The 25,048-nt window shown below is 41.4% G+C and overlaps 1 protein-coding gene across 5 annotated transcripts in view; it reads left to right on the top strand.

Moving 5' to 3' along the window:
• Nucleotides 1-858: 858 nt before the first annotated feature.
• ILRUN (inflammation and lipid regulator with UBA-like and NBR1-like domains) overlaps nucleotides 859-25,048 on the top strand; it is a 106,005-nt gene continuing 81,815 nt past the window's right edge. For 4 of the 5 annotated variants that reach the window (XM_005223263.5, XM_005223264.5, XM_005223261.5 and 1 more), the window contains exon 1: nucleotides 885-1,205. In XM_005223263.5, coding sequence (XP_005223320.1) covers nucleotides 1,048-1,205 — 158 coding nt within the window. In that variant the 5' untranslated portion in view covers nucleotides 885-1,047. Of the gene's footprint in view, nucleotides 1,206-25,048 lie in introns of all 5 variants that reach the window. The other variant, NM_001076471.1, reaches the window with a different exon arrangement.

Raw genomic sequence — 25,048 nt, 5'->3', positions numbered from 1 at the left:
GAAGGTAGTCCCTATGCTTCCTTTCTTATTCTTTAGTTTTGAAATGGGGCCTTGATCAGGTACTATATGTACTATATGCACAGTAACACTTTGCTTTCTAAAAACGAAACAAGGCAGGTCACATTCTCATGACTTAAACTTTATTTTGAGAGGCTTGGTGTTGACGAGTGGGTGGAAGATTACATGCGGTGTTGGCACGGACCCGTGATTGCCGTTTGCACCGAGGCCTCCTTTACTTTCCGGAGACTGGAGACTACCGTTGCATAACAAAACAGCACCGGTGCCACCAAGTGTGTGGCCGGCAACCAACTATTCAGGGCATTATCCCTCTGCGAAAGCAGCTCTAGAAACTTAAGCAAACAAGCGCTTCCAGCGGGAGGGGCAAAGCCCTGGCTGCGAAGAAGAATGGGTCCTGCGTGCAGTCTGGTACTTGGATCTCGTCCTGGTCTCTAGTTTCTTTCCCGACTTCAGTTTCCTCACCTCCAAAATGCTCACACGGTCGTAGACCAAGACCCCCCAGCTTTCCCCCTGCTCCAGCCCGAGGGCTTAACTCCTCCTCCTCAGGGTAGGGGCGGGCCGAGAAAAAGGTCAGTCAGGGAGTCACCTCCCCGCGCCTCCTGGCCTTCCCCTTCCTCCTTCCTTCCGCCCGCCCCCTCGCCCCACCGTGGTGAGGTCACGCGGGGGACGTCACGGGGTTGTGACGCCACTGAGGGCGGGCCTCTGAGAGAGGAAGGGGCGGGGTCTAGGCAGGCGACGCTTGCGCAGTGGGCGCGGCGCGGGAGGAGGCGGAGGCGGCGGCGCAGCTAGAGGCGGCGGCGGCGGAGGCGGAGGCGGCGGCGCCGGGGGGGTGGGAGGGGGGGGAGCGCGAGAGCGAGTGAGCGGCTGAGAGAGTTTACCCCGATGAGGCGGTGAGAGGCCCGGGGCCTACCTCAGCGGAGCGGGCTCGCGGCGCCAGCTAGCAGCGGGCCCCCTCCTGGTCCCCGGGCCCGGCGGCGCGGCGGCTGCTTGGTTGTGAGGAGGCGGGGAAGCGAGTGTCCGGCCCCAGCCATGGAGGGTATGGACGTGGACCTGGACCCCGAGCTGATGCAGAAGTTCAGCTGCCTGGGCACCACGGACAAGGACGTGCTCATCTCCGAGTTTCAGCGGTTGCTCGGCTTCCAGCTCAACCCGGCCGGCTGCGCCTTCTTCCTGGACATGACCAACTGGTGAGCCGGCTCCGCCGCCGCGCCAGCCCCTGGCAGCGGCCTCGGGGCCCCGAGGGGAAGGGAAGGGACACCCGAGCTCGGCGGCAGGGCGGGCCGGGCGGGCTCTGAGGGACACCCCTCTCTCCAGGGGCGGGGAGGGCGTGTGGGGAGCCCTCGGGGCCTGGGAGGAATTAGGGGCCCGAGCAGGGCTAGAGGGGGACATAGGAGGAGAGTTGGGGGGCCACGGAGGGCTGGAGAGGCGGAAGGGAGGTGGGGTGGGGGGAGCTGGGGCTGAGGTTCCGAGGAGTGTTCTTAGCCGCCGAGGACCGTGGGAAGAGGAGGAAAAGGGCTTTAGCATCGAGGAACGGGGTCCACCTGGGAAGAAGGGGGCCGTGGTGTTGGCTAAAAGTAAAGCGGAAAATCCGAACTTGCGGAGTGGAAAAAAAGCTTGGGGTATGGAGTTAGAGGCTGAAGATGACGGGGGCTGAGGGGAAACTCTGGGAGAGAATTGGGTGCTATGGGCAGAACCTGGCGCACGGGTGAGACTTGGGAGTTAAGAACATTTGTGTGCGTCTCTCTTAAAGTGTATGTCTCCATTCGAGAACAGACAGGAAAAAGGGGAAAACTTTACTGGGAAGGACAAGTGAGTAGGGTAAGAAAGAGGACTTTCCGAAGAGCTGTGCCAGGGAAGGGGTGGGATCTACTAATGGAGGACCGGGCGTGCTAGACCCGGGGGGCAGGGTCTGGGGGGAAAAGTGAAGGAGAGGAGGTTATCCTGCGGGAGGGAACTTTTCTGACGGGATTGGAGCTCTGGGCTCCAGAGTGCGGGAAGGGAGAGGGGCTTCTCTCAGAGGCACTTACGGGAAAAAAAATGCTGGGTTGTTAGCCGTTTGGGAAAATGGAGAACTTGACTTTTTGGCCTGGAGTCTTCTTGTAGAAGACTGATTTGGGACAGAGGGCCGTGATAACTTCGACTACAGAGGTGTTTCTTGGTTTTGGGTGGAGCACTTGCTGTTTCTGGTAAGCAAGGTTTCCCCCTTGTTCTCTGAGGAGGGCTTGTCGAGTTCACTCTAGGTGAGTGATGAAGTGGAGACCAGTAGACTTCCTTTGAGAGGATTTCAGGTGAAGTAGCTCATCTTTCTTTGGTCAGAAAGCCATAAGATGATTGCCCTTTGCTCTCTGTGTTGGGCACTCAGTCCCCTGGCATGTGGAATCTTGTTTCTTTTGGCATGACTTACAGAGCCAGGCTCCCCTTTATTCCGTGTCTACTTGATGCCTCAAGCAATGCCAGAAAAAGAGTTTGTAAGCTTTGTCTTTATCGCCTTTCTCATGCAACCCTATCCTGAGTGGTGCTCATCGTATAAATGAGAGTTTTGTAGCTGTGGTGGCTCCAAAGGTGATGTGTGAATATTTTTGTGTGTAACATCATTGGTGGTGCCTGTTGTTTTATCATTAAAGTTGATATAGTAAGAGTGGGGTTGACTTCCTAGATGTTTAGAAGTATTTCTTTTTTTTTTTTTTAGAAGTATTTCTGATCCCCACTTTTATGTCCAACAGGGACTACAGCTTCCAGTCGTTTTCTGAGCACCAGCCTGTGTGTTTAATAGAGAGTGGCATGGGTTATTGGAAACATTGAGCAGAGGTATTACCCTGGTGAAATTTGGAAGTAAAGCTATGTCTTGAGGAGGGTTGTGCCCTTGCCTGCCTGCTTCCCACCCCCAGGTCCTTTTCTTCCTGTTTACACTAGTTCAGCATAGGAAACTTGGCATATTGTTGCTGCCAGTTTGGTAGAAATCATTATTTCTCCCTACCCTCTTGTGAGTTGTACCATTTAAATCCTGCCCTAATAAGTTTTTAGTTTTTTAGAGTCAGTATTTATTAGTCCAATTATTATGGCTACAAAGACAGTGTAATGAATTTTATATGCTTGAGGTATATGTGTTTAACGTCTAAGATTGTTTTTAAGTGGTGTGAAAGGTGAGGCTCAGTGCGGATAAGAAAAAAAAATTATGGTTGCATTATAAAAATTTTATTTGAATTTTATCTAAAAATTATTAAGCTTAGTGACAGAGTAGCTTGTGTTCTGAGAAGATGTTATCTCTGTGTAAAACAAGGTGTGATACATTTCTGAGCGAAGGAGTGAGCCATTAAAAATGTATTCTGGTTCTAAAGCAGTTAGAAGTCAGTAGCTTCTTAAGAATCCAGACTGTGAAGTGATAACTCAGCTGTAAGTACATTACCTATTTTTTTGACTGTGGAAGTCATATGTTATTTATTTTCTTTGATTATAAAGTGAAAAATCTGTGAACGAAAGGAAGTAAGGGTTGTTATTCTTTTTCCAATGAAAGCAGTTAGCGTCATAATCCAGTATTGTGTTTTGATTCCAGTGTTGACCTGGCTAAATTTGCCTTGTTAGATTTTTATTTTAAACAAATACTAATTATAATTAATAAATTCTAGCTAAAATAAAATACATGAATGCATACTTAGTCAAAATATTTGTGTGTTAAATATCTAAAGTCTAGAAATGTATTGTTTTTAAGCGTCATTTAGTGTCTGACTTTGAAAACTTCTGAGATAGTCCTGATACAGGTTGCCAAAACTTCTCTCAAATTGCTGTGGTTAACCTGTTGAGTTTGAGATGAATAACCTCTGACTTCCTAAGTGCCTGTTTTGGGTTGTAATAAATAACCGCCATTCAGTTGTCTAGTGATGGTTTAAAAAAATGTGGTAAAATAAAAATAAAAGTTTTAAAATGAAGGCTTAAAATGAGTCTTCTAAAATGAAACCCTATTTGGAAAGACAGTGTATTTGTTTTCAAAAGTAAGAATTTATTTTCTGTTGTTAACCAGCAACTTTTTAAGAAACTGTTGAAAACTGACAAAATTGAATGTTTTGGCCTTATAAATTACCTACCCTGCACACAGATTTTTTTTAGTCTTAGGTTGGATGTGTACTATGTAGGTATTTCTTCTTAATTTAGAACCCAGTATTATTTCAGTTTTGTACTGTTTATACCTGAGCTGGCAGCCATGTTGCCAGAGATTGGTGGAACTGCCTCTTAACAAAAGTAGTCAATTTTCAGTTCCTGAGTATCTAAAGTACATAAATGGTATTGTGAAGGAACCCAGTATCTGCAGCAAAACTGAGATGATTTGTATATTAGAATAACATTGTATAGGTGAATGTCTTCTAAAGACAGTATTAGGCTGTGAGTATAGAACTTGGAATTCTGAAACTGGAAGCTGGCTTAAGATTCTCTGGTTCATTCCAGTTTTTCCTGTAAGATTGCATTTAACTCTTCCAGGTAGCTTATTCTTGAATCCTCAAGGGCAGAGATTTGCATGGTACCTTATTATAGTGTTTAATTACCTTGCTAGTTAGAATTATGTCAAAACTGAATCTTTCTTACTGTAATTTAAGCTTTTTTCATTTGTTTGTGTCCTCCTTGGAGATGAATATCTAATAAACACCTTCCTTAAAAGATCAGAAAGCCTCTATTAATACAAATCACTAGAAGTTTTCAACCATACATAATTTAAAAATATTCAATTTAATGGTTTCTCATCCTTTAATGTAATCTGATAGATTTATTTTTTCCCCAACAAAAACCAACAGGATTGAGAGCGGAGTTTAATTGTGGTGTGATATACATAATATAAAATTTACCATTTTTAATCAGTTTTAAATGTACAGTTTAGTGCAGCATAAGATTTTAAATTCAGTTGTGTTCCCTCTAAGTCATTTGTCTCTGTTGTGTTTTCAAGGTGAGTTATTCTTTAGCATTTGTGACAAGAGGCGAATAACACTTCTAGGTTAAAAGAGGACATTAACGTGAAAGTTATTTCTCATTATGTGTGCATGCTAAGTCGCTTCAGTTGTTTTCAACTTTTTGCGACCCCATGGATAGACCACTGGGCTCCTCCGTCCATAGGATTCTCCAGGCAAGAATCCTGGAGTGGGTTGCCATTTCTACTCCAGGGTATCTTCCGGACGCTGAGATCGAACATGCGTCTCTCATGTCTCTTGCGTTAGGAGGTAGGTTCTTTACCATTAGGGCCACCTGAGAAAGCCCTATTTCTCATTATAGAGATAAGTTAATTATCTTTGACGAGCATGTACACAGTGTTGGTTGTTCTGTCCCTCCTGTTTGGCTAGCCTTCCCTGGTGGCCAGTGGTAGACTCCACGTGCCAATGCAGGAGACGTGGGTTTCATGCCTGGGTCAGGAGGATCCCCTGGAGAAGGAAATGGCAACCTGCTCCAGTATTCTTGCCTGGAAAATCCCATGGACCTAGAGAAGCCTGGCAGACTACAGTCTGTAGGGTCTCACAAGATCAGGACATGACCTAGCAACTAAATAACAGCATTCATTAGGCTAGTACTTTGCAGTTTGGGTGTTGCAACATCCTAGGTTACCTACAGGTATCTTCAGGAAGCAGTGTTTATTTTTTGGAAGACTGCATGCACCCATTATGGATGGAACAGATGTTTTTTAAGAAAAATAACTCAGGGAAAAACATTTTTGTTAAATAATGTCCTGTAGACTTTCAGCTTTGTCAGAGGTACCGTTCTGGGTAACAGGAAGGTATAACCGCTGTGCAATGAAGTGGAATCAGAAGCTAGAGGTGAAAATCAGGTGTACTCTGGTCTCACCATGCCTCCCCTGCCTGATCGAGATCCGTTTCTCAGTCACATGTATGCTAAATGAGTTTCTGATGCACTTGCTGGTGTATACGTATGAATCTAGACGTCCCTTTATGACGGATTAAAACTTGTTAATGATGGTTTCCTTTAAAAATGTGTGCCAAGCAGCAGCTTTAGGATCAGTAGGAAAGGTTGCATAACGTGATAGAGTGTTGTCCACGCTCTTGCATTTTTAAGAAGATTGGGAGTTCTTGCTTTGGGCTTTCTTCCCCACTAAAAGGTTGGGACTCTGGGTATAGTATAAAATAGTTTGCAAATGGTACATCCAGGCTCCTTTTAGTTTTAAAAGGAGGATGGTAAAAGCTACCTTGTTGTCCTGTACTGTTCAGTTGCTGTGAGACTTGCATTTCTGATTATATATCAAGTCAGAACTAGTCTCCATTATAGCTAGGGTGGGTAGAGGTGTTTCTTTACCACCTCTTATCTTCCGACTCCCCACTCCAATTTGTTTAGCATATAACAGCAAAAACTCAACCTGACAGTATTTATTTATTTATTGGCCACATGACTTGTGGGATCTTAGTGCCCTGACCAGGGACTGAATCTGGGCGCCGAGTCCTGACCACTGGACTACCAAAGAATTCCCTCAACCAGACAGTATTTAAACAAATGTATTTTGGATGGACCCCTGGTAGATGGTGTAATACAAAGCAGGAGACAGCCTCTATTATCATTTGCTCTCTAGTAGAGAAAGAACATGCCTGAAACTAAGAGAGAAAAAGCTTGGGGACAATAAGGAAGAAACATTTATATATTGATGCTGAATTAACAGAGGAAAGCTTCAGAACTGGTAGGGATGGACTGAATCAGACAGAACCAGCGATTCACAAATATTGACTGCTCACTATGGGCAGATTTCTTAGAAGGTTTGACATGGCTGGGGGATTTGAACTGATGGAAAAGTTGTGTCATGTTAGGTTTCCTGAATGAAACCAGGAAGGAGCAAGTGGAACGGAGCTGTCTGGATGATTGGCTTGGCAAGAATGTGGTTAATGGGATCAGAAGTGAACAAGAGCTGGAGCTTATTTTTATTTTTGCTTTGGAATATTGTTGATTTTTTAAAAATTGCGGTGAAATTGACTTAAAATCGAACCATGGTAAAGTGAACAATTTGAGTGGCAATTAGTGTCTTCATAATGTGCAACCATACCTTTATCTAGCTGAAACATTTCCATCACTCCAGAAGGAAACCCCACACCCACTAAGAAGTTGCTTCCTATTCCTTTCTCCACCCAGCCTCTGGCAGTCTGAATTCTTTCTCTATGGATGTACCTATTCTGGATATTTCATATAAATGGAATCAAAATATTTTTCCTTTTTGTGTGTGACTTCTTTCAGACTTCATCTGTGTTGTGTCTAATATCCATCAGTACTTCATTCCTTCTAATGGCTATGTGGCTTCCCTTGTAGCTCAGTTGGTAAAGAATCTGCCTGAATACAAGAGACTTGGGTTTGATTCCTGGGTTGGGAAGATCCCCTGGAGAAGGAAATGGCAACCCACTCCAGTACTCTTGTCTGGAGAATCCCATGGACAGAGGAGCCTGGCAGGCTACAGTCCATGGGGTTGCAAGAGTCAGACACAACTTAGTAACCAAACCACTAAATGGCTGTGTAATATTCCATTGTATGTATATAAATGCAGTTTGTCTGTTCATCTGTTGGTGGACATTTTGAGCCATTTCCACCTTTTGGCTATTGTGAATATGTGAATATGTGCTATGAGTATGAGTTTTGATGTATTTGTTTGAGTACTTGTTTTCAGTTCTTTGGGTATATACATAGTTGAATTGCTGGGTGATATGGTAATTCTATGTTTAACTTTCTGAGGAGCCACCAAATTATTTTCCACAGTGGCTGAGTCATTTATTAGGTTGGTGAAAAAGTAATTGGAGTTTCAGACTGTCTAGACTCAAACACATCTTTATTAATCAAAATAGGAACCACTACAATCAACACATTGTTGCCAATGAGAAACAAGTTTGTTTTTAAGTTTGTAACCATCTGAGCTTCAGGATTCAATGAACTCTTGGAAAGCATTTTCTGCCTCCTGCTGGTTGTTACATTTTCCCTGTAACAAGTTGTTGAGATGCTTGAAGTGGTAGTCCCTTGGTGAGAGGTTGGTGAGAGGTCAGATGACGGATGAGGCAGAACTTCGTGGCCCAGTTCATTCAACTTTTGAAGTGTTGGTTGTGTGACCTGTGGTCAGGCGTTGTCATGAAGAATTGGGCCCTTTCTGTTGACCTAAGACTGGCTGTAGGTGTTGCAGTTTTCAGTACATCTCATCCATTTGCTGAGCATACGTCTCTACTTCTCAAATGTAATGGTTTTGCCAGGATTCAGAAAGCTGTAGTGGATCAGACTGGCAGCAGACCACCAAGCAGTGACCATGACCTTTTTTTGGTGCAAGTTTGGCGTTGGAGCTTCTTCTCTCTCCCAAGCATGAGCCGATCATCAACAGTTGTATACAATCCACTTTAAAAAATTTTTTATTTATGTATTTTTTTGCCTGTGCTGGGTCTTCATTGCTGTGTTGGCTCTTCTTTCGTTGTGGCAAGCGGGGGCTTCTCTCTACTTGTGGTGCAAGGGCTTCTCATTGCAGTGGCTTCTTTAGTTGGGGAGCATGGACTCTAGTGTGCACGGGCTTCAGTGGTTGCAGCACGTGGGTTCAGTAGTTGGGGCTCCCAGGCTCTAGAGCACGGGCTCAATGGTTGTGGTGCATAGGCTTAGTTGCTCCCCAACATGTGTGGGATCTTCCTGGACCAGGGATCGAACCTGTGTTTCCTGCTTTTGCAGATGGATTCTTTACCACTGAGCCACCAGGGAAGCCCTAGAATTCACTTTTCATCGCATGTCACAATCTGAGAAATGGTTCATTGTTGCATAGAATAAGAGAAGACACTTCAAAACACTGAATTTTTTATTTGGGGCAGCTCAGTTCAGTTTCAGTTCAGTCGCTCAGTTGTGTCCGACTCCTCACGACCCTGTGAATCGCAGCAGGCCAGGCCTCCTTGTCCATCACCAACTCCCAGAGTTCACTCAGACTCACGTCCATCGAGTCAGTGTTGCCATCCAGCCATCTCTTCCTCTGTCGTCCCCTTCTCCTCCTGCCCCCAATCCCTCCCAGCATCAGAGTCTTTTCCAATGAGTCAACTCTTTGCATGAGGTGGCCAAAGTACTGGAGTTTCAGCTTCAGCATCATTCCCTCCAAAGAAATCCAAGGGCTGATCTCCTTCAGAATGGCCTGGTTGGATCTCCTTGCAGTCCAAGGGACTCTCAAGAGTCTTCTCCAACACCACAGTTCAGAAGCATCAATGCTTCGGCGCTCAGCCTTCTTCTTCACAGTCCAACTCTCACATCCATACATGACTACTGGAAAAACCATAGCCTTGACTAGACGGACCTTTGTTGGCCAAGTAATGTCTCTGCTTTTGAATATGCTCTCTAGGTTGGTCATAACTTTCCTTCCAAGGAGTAAAGCATCTTTTAATTTCATGGCTGCAGTCACCATCTGCAGTGATTTTGGAGCCCAAAAAACTAAAGTCTGACACTGTTTCCACTGTTTCCCCATCTTTTCCCCACGAAGTGATGGGACCAGATGCCATGATCTTTGTTTTCTGAATGTTGAGCTTTAAGCCAACTTTTTCACTCTCCACTTTCACTTTCATCAAGAGGCTTTTGAGTTCCTCTTCACTTTCTGCCATAAGGGTGGTGTCATCTGCATATCTGAGGTTATTGATATTTCTCCCGGCAATCTTGGGGCAGCTCAAGGGGCACTCATTTACCCAGCTTTTTCACCTTTTCAGTTTGCTTCAAATGTCAAACGACCATGGAGTGTTCGACAGCAACTTCTCCTGTAGTTGTAAGAGAATCAGCTTTGGTCTCTGAGTTGTCACTGTCATCTTCTGATGGCTGGCTGCTGTGCCCCTCGTCTTCAAGGCTCTCCTGCTGCCTTTGCGCTACTTCTTGAACCGCCACTGCACTGTGTGTTTGTTCGCAGTTCCTGGGCCACGTGCACTGTTGATGTTGAGAGTTGTCTCCACTGTTTTATGACCCATATTGAACTTGAATAAGAAAATCACTTGACTTTGCTTTTTGTCTAACATCATTTCCGTAGTCTAAAATAAATGTAAAATAAACAGCAAGTCATTAGCAAGAAAAGTGAAGCGAGAAATGTGCATTAAACATAACCACATTTATTTAAGAATGTATTCCAATATCAAACATCAAAATTCAACAGAGCAAAACTGCAGTTACTTTTGCAGCAATCTGATACATTCCCCTAGCAAGGTTGAGGGTCTGTTCCAATTTTTGTACAAACTTGCTAACACTTGTATGCCATTTTTATATTAAAGTGAGTCTAAAGAGGTGCCTCATTGTGAGATTGATTTGCATTTCTCTGATTACTCATCATATTGAATGTCTTTTTATATGTTTGTTGGCCATTTATATCTTTATTGGTGAAACATCTGTTCAGGTCCTTTGCTGGTTTTCTAACTGGACTGTCTTTTTATTGTTCGGTTGTAAGAGTTCTTATAGACCCTTATCAGATATGATTTACAAATATTTTCTCCAGTTCTGTGGATTGTCTTTTAAATTTTCTTGTTAATGTCCTTTGGTGCATAAATGTTTTTAATTTTAATGAGGTCAAGTTTAATTTTTTGTTGCTGCTTGCGCTTTTGGTGTTACAGCTAATAATTCATTGCTTATCCAAGATCTTGAAGATTTACCTCTGTTTTTTTCCTAAGAATCTTACGGTTTCAGTTCTTATATTTAGGTCACTGATCTATTTTTAGTTAATTTTTGCATTTTGTTGAGGTAGGAGTCCATCTTTATTCTGTAGTTTAATTTTGTCATATCATATGCTCTGGAACTGGCTTCTCATTGACTCTGCACTAAATATACCCTTTACTTTTATTTAGTATGTACTTTACTATCTTTAGACTTCCCTGGTGGCTCAGACGGTAAAGCGTCTGTCTACAATGTGGGAGACCCGGGTTCGATCTCTGGGTTGGGAAGATCCCTTGGAGAAGGAAATGGCAATCCACTCCAGTACCATTGCCTGGAAAATCCCATGGACAGAGGACCCTGGTAGGCTACAGTCCATGGAGTCGCAGAGAGTCGGACACGACTGAGTGACTTCACATTCATGCACATTCATTCATTTACTATCTTTGCCCGCCCCTGAAAATTGGTCAAGAAAAGTGTGCACGGTTTTCTGTTTGGAGAAAAAATGTATCATGTTCTATCGGCACCCAAACTAAATGTGTGTTGAAAAGATCAGTCCCTTCTAGCCCACACCAGTCTTTCAACTTTTTCCGACTTTTCTCTGTTCTGTTAACAGCCCCAGTGGTCTTGCAGACAGAAGCCTCCAACTGACTTATTTCCTGTGCCCTCTCCTTCCTGAACACCCCAGATCATTTGCCAAATCCAGTTCATTTCCACTCTGCAGTGCACGTCCCAACTGTCTTTTTTCCATTCTCCTTGGCATCACTTTAGTTGATAGATTATATTACCACTTTAACAGGGTAACATTGGAATAGTCTCCAAACTGGTGTTTTGCACCAGGCTCTCCTCCTCCAGTCCGTTTTGTGGATATCCCAGTACTAGGTCAGTCTTTCTGAATCACAGCTTTGATCAGGGCCCTTCCTTTTTCAGAAACCTTTGGGCTTGGTTGCCGGCCAGGTAGAGAGAAGAGTGCTTTTAGCTTGACTTTTAGGACTCTCCTTAGAGTGATCCAGCGGGCATGTCTTTTGTGATGGATATTGTGCTCCTCTCCTGGTGGGCTGCCGTCTTTGGGTTCGCATAGACTCGGACACGACTGGAGCGACTTAGCAGCAGCAACAGCAGCTGCCCCTTTCAAGCTGGCCGCCTGCTGATTGGCCACACATGCTTTGGCTTTTCCAACTTTTGACTTTTTTCTTCTACCTAGAATGCTATTATTTCCTCTTTATACCTCATGAAATCCTTTTTTTTTTAATTGGGACATTAATTCTTGGTAGTGCTGTCTGCTCTGAACTCCACTCTTGCCTTTTTACCAACATCATGTACGATTCTTTGCAACACACAGATGTCATACATAGTACACACCCTGGAGATAAACATGTCCCCTAACAGCCTTTGTTTCTCCCTAAGCAGCCGATGCAATGCTGTGTATGTGTAGGTGCTCAATAGATACTTGTTAAAGTACTAATAAATACCTGCCTGAAGGTAGATGAGAGTAAATATTTCATTTGTATGGAAGTCTTGAAGTCTAGTGCTGTTAGAAGAAACAAGTTCTATAAACTAAGCTTCCTTTCAGGCTTTTTTGTTTGTAGGTTTAATTTGGGTGTACATGACATGAAAGCAAATTAAAATTTAAGTAGCCAACAAAAATATCATTTCTGGAAGAAATTTGAACCCTCTACAGGTTGGTTCCACCATATTATATATCTGCCTTTCCAGGCCTGTCTGCTTGTACTAAATATCCTTTGTAATCAGTTTATGAGAGAATGTGTTATTCAAAACTAGGTAACATTTGTAGTTATGTAGATATGAATGGGGAAAGTATTCTGTAAACTTTCTAAAGTTCTCTTGGATCTGTGCCATTATATGTATATTTTCAAAGCTTTTATTTTTAGCTGTGTTCTTCGTTGCAGTGTGCACGGAGGGTCTCGTTGTAGTGGCTTCTCGTTGCAGCCTGAGGGCTCTAGAGCGTGGGTTTCAGGAGTTGCAGTTCCTGGGTTCTAGAGCACAGGCTCAGTACTTAGAGGCACACGGGTCTAGTTGCTTCACGTATGTGGGATCTTCCTGGACCAGGGATCGAACCCATGGCTCCTGCATTCACAGGCAGTTCACCACTGAGCCATCAGGGAAGCCCTTCCATTATGTTTTATTGAGGAAAAACTTAAAAAGCATTATAAGCAGGTAGCAAGCAGGGTGGTGCTGGTGATGGTTTAGTCGCTCAGTCGTGTCTGACTCTTGCGACCCCATGGACTGTAGCCCGCCAGGCTTCTCTGTCCATAGATTTCCCAGGCAAGAATACTGGAGTGGGTCGCCATTTCCTTCTCCAGGGGATCTTCTTCACCCAGGGATCAAACTGTGTCTCCTGCATTGGCAGGTGGATTCTTTACCACTGGTCCACCAGGGAAGTTCATATATTTGTATATACATATACAAAGTTAAATGTGTATAAAATTTTTTCATAGTGGGATTGCTATTTGAATAATAATTCTTCCTATCCAGAGTAGTGAGTACCATATCTCTTGCACCTCTTTAGCTTCAGTGGGTACTGAATTAGCTGTCAAAGTACTTGGATAGGCTGATCAAATAGATACTCTTTTTAAATTGACAGGGCAATAGTGAAATTAATACATTGTAAATCAACTATACTTCAGTAAGAAAAAACACACAGTAAAAACCAACAGAAAGCAGCAGCAACAAAAAAACCCCATGCATTGGTGGATTTGGTCTCTTCAAATATAGTAGATTCCTTCACTGTATTAACAGATTCTCATCTAGTGATTCCATGTTGAACCTTTGTTTTGGTGTATTAAGAGCAAAATATGTAAGTCAAACATCTAGTAGTGTGCTTGACTGAATTTACTCATGAGGTATTGTCAGAGAACACACTTCATAATTTGAACTTTTTAGGGACCCAAAACTCACCGAAGAGGTTTAGCTCTTTTTTAAAATTTGTATTATTTGTTTTACCTTTGGCTGCGCCCGGGCTTTCTCTAGTCTGGGTGTGCGGGCTTCTTGGGGTGGCTTCTCTTGTTGCGGAGCCTGGGCTCTAGGGCGCGAGGGCCTCAGGAGTTTTAACTCGCAGGCTCTAGGGCACAAACTCAGCAGCTGGGGCGCATGGGCTTTGTTGTTCTGCAGCACGTGTAATCTTCCCAGAGCAGGATCAAACCGCCTGGCGCCTGGCGGGTGGATTCTCAACCACTGGACCACCAGGGAAGTCTGAGACTTAACTCGTTATTCAGCCACCTTGTGCAAATGACACTAATACATTTTTTGCTTGGTGGAAGGGTAACTGATTTTGTAAGTGATTTTCTAATGATTTGTTAATGTGTGAGAGGAGTAGCAGTTTATTCTAAATATGAAACTCAACCCCATTGAATTTACTGTGTACTGGGTTTGAAAAGACTCACTTTAAAAATGAACAGTTGTGTTTTCTTAAAATGTGTGAGCCTGGAGTCTTCAGTGTGTTTCCAGGAGTTGGAACTTGACTTACTGTGCTTGAGGTCAGTGATTCATAGCCTATTGTGCAGCAACAGCTTACTAATGATTGATTGAATGGTACAATCATGTGCTTCTAAATGCTTTTCAGTGTTTTATCTTCTAAAGTAAATTTTGCTTTTTAATTAAAAAAAAAATACTTTGACAACTGGCTTTGAGTAGTGGAAATCATTAGCTGATGGATGCAGTTTGCATACAACTGTAACTGGGAACTGCTGCCTTTTTATTTTAAAATTTAATAATAATAATTTTATTATGGCATAAATCTTGTTACATATAAGCTAGGAAGTACCAAAAAGAAAAAAATAAGCCATACTCATAGGACTCAGAAATAAACAGTTTTAACCTTTTGATATATATCCTTCTAATACTACTGTGTTTGTGCCTGTGTTTGCATTACAGAAGTGGAGTATTTGCTATATTCTGGGTATCGTTTTAAGTGATTAAGCTTAATATATAATTTAATGTTCATAAAAATTCTAAGAGGTAAATACTGTTACCCTTATTTTACAGAAAATAAGAGACTGAGTAAGGTTAAAGAGGTTACCTAAAGTTGTGTGGGTAATAAATAGTGGGATTAAAATATAAGCAGCTGGGACCAGACTTCTGTGCTCCTGATTGTTGTGTTTTACACACTATACAGGTTTCTGGGACTGCCATAACAAATTACCGGAAACTAGGTGGCTTAAAACAAATTTATTCTCTTACTCTGGAGGCTGGAAGTCTGAATTTAGGGCATCCCCAGGGTCATGCCCCCTTGAAAGGTTCTTAGGGAAGAATTCTTCCTTACCTCTTGTTAGCTTCTGATAGCTCCTGGCATTTCTTGGTATTCCTTGGCTGGTAGTTGCCTCAGTCCCGTTTCTTTCTCAGTAGTCTTATGACCTTTTTCTGTACATGGTAACCCACACCGGTATTCTTACCTGGGAAATCCCATGGACAGAAGAGCCTGGTGGGGTACAGTCCATGGGGTCACAGAAGAGTCAGACACAACTTGGCAACTAAACAAGAAAATCTATTATGACTACATCTACAAAGATTATGGTTCTGAGAGTCTGGGAGGACATGAATTCAGGGGGATACCCTTCAACCCATATACACACTATTTGTAATCTGTTTTCACTTAAAAACTCTCTTATTATGGGACTTCCCTCGTGGTCCAGTGGCTAAGAATCTGCCTTGCAATACAGGATATGGGGGTTCAATCTGTGGTCAGGGAACTAAGATCCCCCGTGCCACAGGGCAGCTAAGCCCATTTGCCCAGCTACTGAGCCTGCATACTGCAACTAAGACACAGCACAGCCAAATAAATAAACAAAACAGTCAGACAACAGCAACAACAACAACGTCTTGTGACCATTTCTTCATTCTTAATAAGATTCTACATTTTTTTAAATAGTTTTTTTTATGGGATCATTTTCAACGTCTTTATTGAATTTGTCTCGATATTGCTTCTGTTTTGGGCTTTTGGCCCCGAGGCATGTGGAATCTTAGCTCTCCACCGGGGATTGAACCCACACCCCTGCTTTGGAAGACAAAGTCTTAGCCATTGAACTGCCAGAGAAGCCCTTATACTTTTATTTTTAAAGGCTTCACAATATTCCTTTACCTGTATATAGAAACTTGCCCCTGCTCAATGCTTTAAAAGAAACGTTGACATGTTATTAGTGTGGACTTTAGGCCAAGCCGTTTTAGGTCCATCATTCACCTTGGTTGTCAAGACTCTACTGGGAGAGCAGGATGTATTGGTGTACCATTTCATATATAGAGGTCTTATCCCTGTCACGCTTTAAAATACACACACACAGGGAATCACACTGTGCATAACTGTTCTTAAGTTAGCTTAACTTCACAATGTGTACCATCTTTTTTTTTTTTTTAATGGATGCATGGTATTCAGTTGTGGCTGACCACATTTTGTTTAGCTACTTTCTTATTGATGGACAGGTACTTGGTTTTGTAAAGTTACTTTGGTATTAGGTGTCTTAATACAAACTTGCGGATGCAGTCCTTGAAGTGGGATTGCTGGGGCTAGGTGTGTGGGCAGTTTAAATTTTGATAGGTAGTATCAAATTCACTTCAAGAGTATTGTATCAATATTTATTTTTACTACATACAAGGAGTGCCTGTTTTGCCACCCTCTTAGCAATGGAAGAATAGTGTTTTACCTGTTGCTGGTCTGATAGGATAAATATGTATTCTGGTTAACTTGTATTGCTGTAATTCTGAGTGAGGTGGGACATCTTCCTTTATCCTTATTGGCCATTTGTATTCCCCCCAGCTTGACTGGAGCCATTTATATTGTTCTGTGGCTCGTGTGTGTTTTCCACCTCAAACAGTTGTTACTGTTTGTGTTTTTTTTTATTAATTTGTGTGAGCCATTTGCATATTCAGGAAAATAGCTTATTAAATGCTTGCCTTTCCTCCAGTTTGTCTTTTAACATTGTTTATAATTTTTTAGAACCATGTAGCAGGTTTTTTTGGTGAATTTTTATGATGTTGAATCCAGCAGTCTTTTCCTAAGATTTCTGCTTAAAAATCCAACCCCTTACCTAATTGTTATATAATTATTCACATCTGTTTTCTTTATGATTGCATAATTTACTTATAAATCTTCTATACAGCTGAAATTTATTGGACAGTGTGCTGGGGTTGGTATCTAACATGTTTTTCAGATGATTAGTCAGTTTTCTCATTCATTGTGAAATTCACATCTTGCCTGAATGATTTGAAGTGCTGTGCTTATATGTATATTTGGGCTTGGTTTTGAGCTGCTGCTTCTGTTGTATTGGTGTGTATGTCTCATTCCCCAAAGGCAATCTTTTTAAATTCTTTAAACCGAATTTTGGGTTTTTACCACTCTATTGATTTTTTTGTTTTGACCATTATCTGTTGACTTTTATAGGGAGATGAGAATGTTACTTTGTGAGAGCCAATGTGGTGAAGAGCAAAGTTCAAAGCTTCTACTGTTTACTATCTGTGTGACCTTTGGCAAGTTATTTTATTCTCTCTGTGCCTTGGTTCCTTATATGTAAAGGATAATATCAGTTTATATCTGAGGATTGGATAAATATGTGTAAAGATTTAGAGCTGTACGCAGCACATGGTTATTTTTAGTTACATTAATCCTCTCTGATGCTCCCATTTTAATTATCTAAGTCAGTTTTCAGTGTTTGTTTTTTTTTTTAACTATTTAAAATCCTCATTGACACTTGAGCCATTAGTGTGTTGGGATTCCTTTTCCTCTCCTGCACAATCCTTTGCTGCCATAAGGGGGATAATTGTCTTAATTTTTTGGTTTGCTCCGTCTTAGTTTTAAAATGCTTTATTTATTAAGTTCAGGTGTACAGCTCAGTTCAGCATCTATACAACGTCTATATACAGGATATACAGAAAATTATATTTTTTTCTGTATAGGAGTCAGATTTTAAAACTGAGTTATCCTCAAACTCTTTCCGTTCAGTCGCTCAAAGTCTACCAATTACAAACATCTTCTCAGTAGGTTGAGACGCTTCAGGTGTCCGCTCTCAGTTTTATCTTTGTGAAGAAGTCTCTTGCAGAGTGTTGGCCTACTGCACTGCAGAACTCTTGATCTGCTGCGTATTCTCCCCTACTTTGTCAGAACCTCAGTTTCCCGGACCCTATTTGTAAACTTCCTATAGAGAGTGCTGCTGCTGCTGCTAAGTCGCTTCAGTCGTGTCCGACTCTGTGCGACCCCACAGACGGAAGCCCACCAGGCTCCTCTGTCCCTGGGAGTCTCCAGGCAAGAGCACTGGAGTGGGTTGCCATTTCCTTCTCCAACGCATGCATGCATGCTAAGTCACTTCAGTCGTGTCCAACTCTATGCGCCCCTATGGACAGCAGCCCACCAGGCTCCTCTGTCCACGGGATTCTCTAGGCAAGAATACTGGAGTGGGTTGCCATTTCCTTTTCCAATAGAGAATGTAGAGGAGATAAAATTTGACTTTCATATTCTGAAAACTATTTTACTCTGATGTTTAGTTTATACCCCAGGATTGTTTAGGTAGCAACTTGAAGATTAGAAATATTTTTCTCAGACTTTTGAAAGCATTGTGCCTTTATCTTGTGTTTTTCAGTGAAAATGTTGAAATGTGATGCTGACCTGGTGCTTTGTTCTTCGAATTCTGCGTTTTCCCTCTTTGGAAGCTTTTGGTAACTTAGCTGTGTCCCCAGTGTCCCGAAACTTGACAGTGATGCATTTCAGCCTGTGTTCTTGTACATCGGGCTTAGTTTTGGGGAGCCCTTTTAGTGTGGAAACTATTCTCTCTTGGAATATCTCTTATTTTTCTTCTTCCAGTTTTATTGAGATTCGGTTAACATGTTGTTGTTTAGTCGATCAGTCGTATCTGACTCTGTTGGATCCCATGGACTGGAGCCTACCAGGCTCCTCCATCCATGGGATTTTCAGGGAAGAGTACTGGAGTGGGTTGCCATTTCCTTCTCCAGGGGCTCTTCCTGACCCAGTGGATTAAACTCGTGTCTCCTGCATTGGCAGGCAGATTCTTTTACCACTGAGCCACCTGGAAAGCCCCTGGCTGACATACAGCACTGTATAAATTTAAGGTTTACAGCATAATGACTTCACTACATACATCATAAAATGATTATCACAGTAAGTTTAATAAACATCCATCATCTCATATAGATACAAAATTGAAATAGAAAAAAACATTTTTTCATGTGAGATAGCTCTTAGAATTTGCTCTCATGTATAACATGTGGCAGTGTTGATTATATTTATCATGTTGTACATTACATCCCTGGTACTTATTTATCATGTATCTGGAAGTATGTAGCTTTTGACTGCCTTCCTGCAATTCCCGCCTCTGCCTCTGGTAACCAAAAATCTGATCTTTTTAAGGAGTTATGTTTTTGAAGTATGATTGACCTACAGCAACACTATGTTAGTTCCTGTCATGCAACATAGTGATTTGATATTTCAGAATATTTTAAAATGATCAGCACAGTAAGTCTGGTAAGTGTAGTTATGGTATGTCACTGTACAAAGATGGCTACTCTCGATGCTCCTCACGCTGTACATTTCCATAACTGTGACTCATTTTTTTTGCACCTGAAAGTTCCTCTTAATCTCCCTCACGTATTTCTTCCCTCCGCTTAGCTGCTTCTCTCTTGCAACCACCTGTTTGTTCTCTCTGTATTTCTGTATTTTGTTCTGTTTGTCCACTTGTTTTTCTTAGATCTTAGAAATTTTCTTGAATTAATTCTTTGATTTCCTCCTCTTTATTTTCTCTGTTCTCTTTCTTTAGAATGCCTATTTTTCAGATACTGGATTTTTTGGTCTGGTCTTCTGTCTTTTTTTTTTTTTCTTTTCTCTTTTAATGAACTTTTGACAAAATTTTTGCTCTGCTTTCTGAGATCTTCTGAGAGTTGTTTTCTTCAAGTTGCCTTTTGTGTTGACTTTAGTTTTTTATATTACGTTTTACCTTAAGTACTTGTTTCTTAGCTATCTACTTTTATTTAAGAGTAGGACACAAAAGTAAATTGGAAGTTGTGGGCCAGACTGTAGGGTTTGTTAACTGAGGGCTTAACAGCTCCACCCATTTCCTCCAGGGTGGAGCACTCACCAGCTCTACAGTGCTTAGACTGTATTGGGGATCTGCGTTCTAATGCATAGTTTGGGCAAATAAATGCATTACTTCTGTTTTTATCCATGTTTTCACCTTCATGGGTAGGGTACTTGGTGCTGTTAGTTTCTCAGCCTTTTGGGAATCCTGATCTTAAGTTGGATTGCTTTTCTGCTTGTTGTCACTGCTGACCCAGGAGGAGTCATCTGTTGCAGGTCAGCTAAGTCATTGACCACTTTGCTCCCTGCTTTCTAGCGACCCATGTGTTGCCTCCGCACTTGTTTATTTTGTCCTTGTGATTTTTCTGACTTTTCCCTCCAATTTTTCTTCATTCAGGCTGCTATAACAAAAATATAGACTGTGAGCTGGGAAGTCCAAGATCAGGGTGCCAGAAGATTGCATGTCTGGTGAGGGTCCTGGCTTACAGATGGCTTTTCATTGTAACCTCATGTGATGGAAGGGGCAGACTCTCTAGGATGTCTTTTATAAGGACACTGATTCCATCCTCTGAGAGGGCTTTACCCTCATGACTGAATCACCTCGCAAAGGCTCCACCTCCTATTACCATCGCATTGGGAGTTAGGGTTTCACAGTGAATTGGGGCGGGGGCAAGGGCACAAGCATTCATTCAGTCTGTAGCACAGTACTTAAATTTTAGGAGGCTTTCGGGAGAGAGCAGAGGCTAAAGTATGAAATTTTTAATTGGAAGCTGAAAAGAAGTATTGGATTTGCATCTAAAAATTTTTTATTTTGTTTTTTTATTCTTATGATTCATGTGATTGGATATGATATAAAGTTTCAGTATACCAGTTGAATAACCGATCAGGTAATGATGTGTATTTAGATAGCGTTCATTCACTAAAATGGGTCTGCTTTTACCTGAAGGATAAAGAACAAACTACAAATGGTTATCACTGACTGTGAGATTATATAGTTGTTTATTTTCTTTTTTATACTTTCTTTCTCACATTAATTTACAGATTTTCTGTAAAGAAAATGTATTGTGTAATTAGGAAAAATAATACCTAAAAGTAGAGAAAAATTTTTAATCACAGTCTCAGATAAAAACTGGACCTTGGTCCACTGTTTTTTCTTTTAAGCTAACCACTATTTTGAATTTATTTATAAACAGTGGTTTCCATATTAGTTTTTATTTTTGGCTGGGCTGGGGCTTCGTCGCTGCATGAGGGCTTTCCCTCGTCGCGCGCGAGGTCTTCTCTTGCTGTGGATCGTGGGCCGCAGGGTGAGTGGGCTTAGTAGCTGTGGGCCCCAGGCTTAGTTGCCCCGTGGGATGTAGGATTTTCCGGACTGGGGATTGAACTCCTGCCCTGGCAGGCGGATTCTTAACCACTGGGAATCCCTCTACTGTGTTCTTCTTTTATTTAATCCTAATCTTTTCAGAGTTGTGCTCTGTCCTTTTACTTCCTTTGGGAAATCTGCAGTTAAAAACTGATTTTGGGTAACTGTGTGCTTTGCAGAGTTCATTCTGGTCTATCCCCCAGCTTTTTATTTTGAAGACTTTCAGAACTACAGAAAAACTAGCACAATGAATACCTGTGTAATGGCCATTTTACCATGTCTGCTTTATTTTTACAGTATCTTTATTGAATATAACTTACATATCATAAGTTAACCCACTTAAAATAATAACTGAATGGTTTTTGGTAAGTCTACAGAACTGAGCCACCATCACTGCAGTCCACTTGTGTGATATTTTCATCATTTCCGTAACATTCGTCTACATGTTTATAATTCATCCCCATTCCTACTCCCAGCCTCAGGCAAACACTACTTTTTTTTCTGTCTCTGAATTGTTGCTTTTTCTTTACTTTTCATATGAACGGAAGCATATAATAAGTGCTCTTTTGTATGTGGCTTCTTTCACTTAGTGTTGTGTGGTGTTTATCCATGTTTTAGCGTGTATCAGTATTTTTATTTATTTTCCATTTTATTATGTTGTAATTTTCCATTGTATTGATACATACCACATTTTGATTATCCATTTACCAGTTGATGGACCTTTGGATCTTTTCTTGCTTCTTGGCTATTATGAATAAAACTGCTATGAACATTGATTTGCAAGACCTTTTTATGTGTGTTTTAATTTCTTCTGGGTAGATACCTAGGAATTAACTGCCATTTTTTATTGTAAAGTTATGTTTAACTTTTTAAGAAATTCCCAAGTATCTTTTTCCAAAGCAACTATCATTTTACATTCCTGCCCGCAATGTATGGGAGTTCTTTCTCTGGATTTCATACTACTTTGCCCCCTTGAACCATCTGCGATAAATTGCAGTCATTGCCACATTTCACCCCTTAGTCCTTCAGTAGGTATTTTCTAAGAACGAGGGCATCATGCTGCATATCTGCAATGTCATTGTCACTGCCAAAGAATTTAGCCTGGAAATACTAGTGTTTTTCAAATACAGTTCATATCTAGATTTTCCTATTTTTTCCCCAAATGCCCTTTGAAACAATCCAGAATCTTCTCAAGCACCTCGTGTTATGTTAGGTTGTCATGTCTTTAATCTGGAACAGCCCCTCACCTTTACCATTTGCATGTTTTATGACCTTGGGTTTTTGGTGGTGTTTTCTCGGGGCGTGCTGCGCTGGGTCTGTGTTGCTTGTCTGGGCTTTCTCTCGTTGCGCTGAGCAGGGGCTACTCTCTGTTGTGGTGCTCAGGCTTCTAGCGTTAGCCACTTCTGTTGCAGAGCGCAGGCTCTAGAGTGCGGCTCAGTAGTTATGATGCAGGGGCTTAGTTACTCCCCAGCAAGTGGAGTCTTCCCGGACCAGGGATCAAACCCATGTCCTCTTCATTGACAGGCAGTTTCATATCTACTGCACCACCAAGGAAGTCCAACATTGACATTTTTTAAGAGTTCGGGTCAGTTGTCCTCTTGAGTGTCCCATATTGTTGACTAATGTGTTTCCTCATGGCCAAATTAAGGTTAATAAGCATTCTGTTGTTAGAAATAATAACAGATGATTCTGTGTCTTCTGTTACATCTACTGTTTGTTCCATTATTGGGCTAAATTTGAGTATTTAGTTGTTTAAGACAGTGTGTATCTGTTAACTGTCCTTTGTAATTAACAAGTAATCTGTGAGAGACTGTAAGAATATCCCTTTTCCCAGCAATCTTTAGTATCCATTGATGTTTTAGTATCCATTGATGATCCTTGCTTGGGTTGTTTACTGCCAGGTGATTGCAATAAGATAAATTTTCTGAATTTTCAATTCTGTTGTTCCTTCTGTGTATATTGGTTGGCAGTCTTTTCTGAAGATACAGCTATTTTTTTTTTTTTTTTAACGTGGTCAATGAGGCCTTTCAGAAATTTAGTGGGAAATGCAGTCTAAACCTTGTTTCAGAGGTTTGTAGGAAAAGATTGCTTTTTTAAAAAAACTAACTTATTTTTATTGAAGGACAATTGCTTTACAGAATTTTGTTTTTTTTCTGTGAAACCTCAACATGAATCAGCCATAGGTATACATATTTCCCCTCCCTTTTGAACCTCCCTCCCAGTCCCACCCCTCTAGGTTGATACAGAGCCCTGGTTTGAGTTTCCTGAGCCATGCAGCAAATTCCTGTTGACTATTTATTTTACATATGGTAATGTAAGTTTCCATGTTACTCTTTCCATACATCTCACCCTCTCCTCCCCTCTCCCCATGTCCGTAAGTCTATTCTCCATGTCTGTTTCCTCCATTGTTGCCCTGTAAATAAATTCTTCAGTACCATTTTTCTAGATTCCGTTAAATGTGCGTTAGAATATGATATTTATCTTTCTCTTTCTGACTCACTTCACTCTGTTTAATAGGTTCTAGGTTCATCCACCTCATTAGAACTGACTCAGATGCGTCCCTTTTTATGGCTGAGTAATATTCCATTGTGTGTATATACCACAGCTTTTTTATCCATTCATCTGTCGATGGGCATCTAGGTTGCTTCCATGTTCCAGCTATTGTAAATAGTGCTGCGAAGAACAATGGGATACATGTGTCTTTTTCAATTTTAGTTTCCTCAGGGTATATGCCTAGGAGTGGGATTGCTGGGTCATATGGTGGTTTTATTCCTAGTTTTTTAAGGAATCTCCATACTGTTTTCCATAGTGGCTGTATCAATTTACATTCCCACCAACAGTGCAATAGCGTTTCCTTTTTTCTCCACACCCTCTCCAGCATTTATTGCTTGTAGACTTTTTGATGAATGGGCATTCTGGCCGGTGTGAGGTGACATCTCACTGTAGTTTTGATTTGCGTTTCTCTAATAATGAGTGATGTTGAGCATCTTTTCTTGTGTTTGTTAGCCATGTATATGTCTTCTTTGGAGAAGTGGCTGTTTAGGTCTTTTTCCCACCTTTTGATTGGATTGTTTGTTTTTCTGGCATTGAGTTGTATGAGCTGCTTATATATTTTGGAAATTAATCCTTTGTCAGTTTTTTCATTTGTTATTATTTTCTCCCATGCTGAGGGTTGTCTTTTCACCTTGCTTATAGTTTCCTTTGCTGTGCAAAAGGTTTTCAGTTTAATCAGGTCCCACTTGTTTACCTTTGTTTTTATTTCCATTACTCTAGGAGGTGAATCATAGAGAACCTTGCTTTGATTTATGTCATTGAGTGTTCTGCCTGTGTTTTCCTCCAAGAGTTTTATAGTTTCTGGTCTTACATTTCGGTCTTTAATCCATTTTGGGTTTATCTTTGTGTGTGGTGTTAGGAAGTGTTCTCATCTCATTCTTTTACATGTAGCTCTCCAGTTTTCCCAGCACCGTTTATTGAAGAGACTGTCTTTGTCCCAGTGTATATTTTTGCCTCCTTTGTCAAAAATAAGGCACCCATAGGTGCATGGGTTTATTTCTTTTTTTTTTTTTTTTTTTGCATGGGTTTATTTCTGGGCTTTCTTTCTTGTTCCATTGGTCTATATCTCTGTTTTTATGTCAGTACCATACTGTCTTGATGACTATAGCTTTGTAGTATAATCTGAAGCCAGGGAGGTTGATTCTTCTTTCCAGCTCCATTCTTCTTTCTCAAGACTGCTTTGGCTATTTGGGGTCTTTTGTGTTTCCATATGAATTGTGAAATTTTTTGTTCTACTTATGTGAAAAAATGCCATTGGTAATTTGATAGGATCACATTGAATCTGTAGATTGCATTTGGTAGTATAGTCATTTTCACAGTATTGATTCTTTCTCCCCAGGAATATGGATACTGCTAATTTTTAAATGGGACTTAACCAGAGTTATAAAGGATTTTATGATGAATGAAGCAGATTTTGGTTACTTGTCTTAATAGTGTGGAGCTGAACATATTTACCTTGACCTCAGCTATAGAGGATCCAAAGAAGC

This window comes from Bos taurus, chromosome 23, assembly GCF_002263795.3.
Source record: "Bos taurus isolate L1 Dominette 01449 registration number 42190680 breed Hereford chromosome 23, ARS-UCD2.0, whole genome shotgun sequence".
In the NCBI taxonomy this organism is placed as follows: domain Eukaryota; kingdom Metazoa; phylum Chordata; class Mammalia; order Artiodactyla; family Bovidae; genus Bos; species Bos taurus.
Note: the sequence above shows the minus strand (reverse complement) of the source record. Positions and strands in the feature narration are given on the sequence as shown.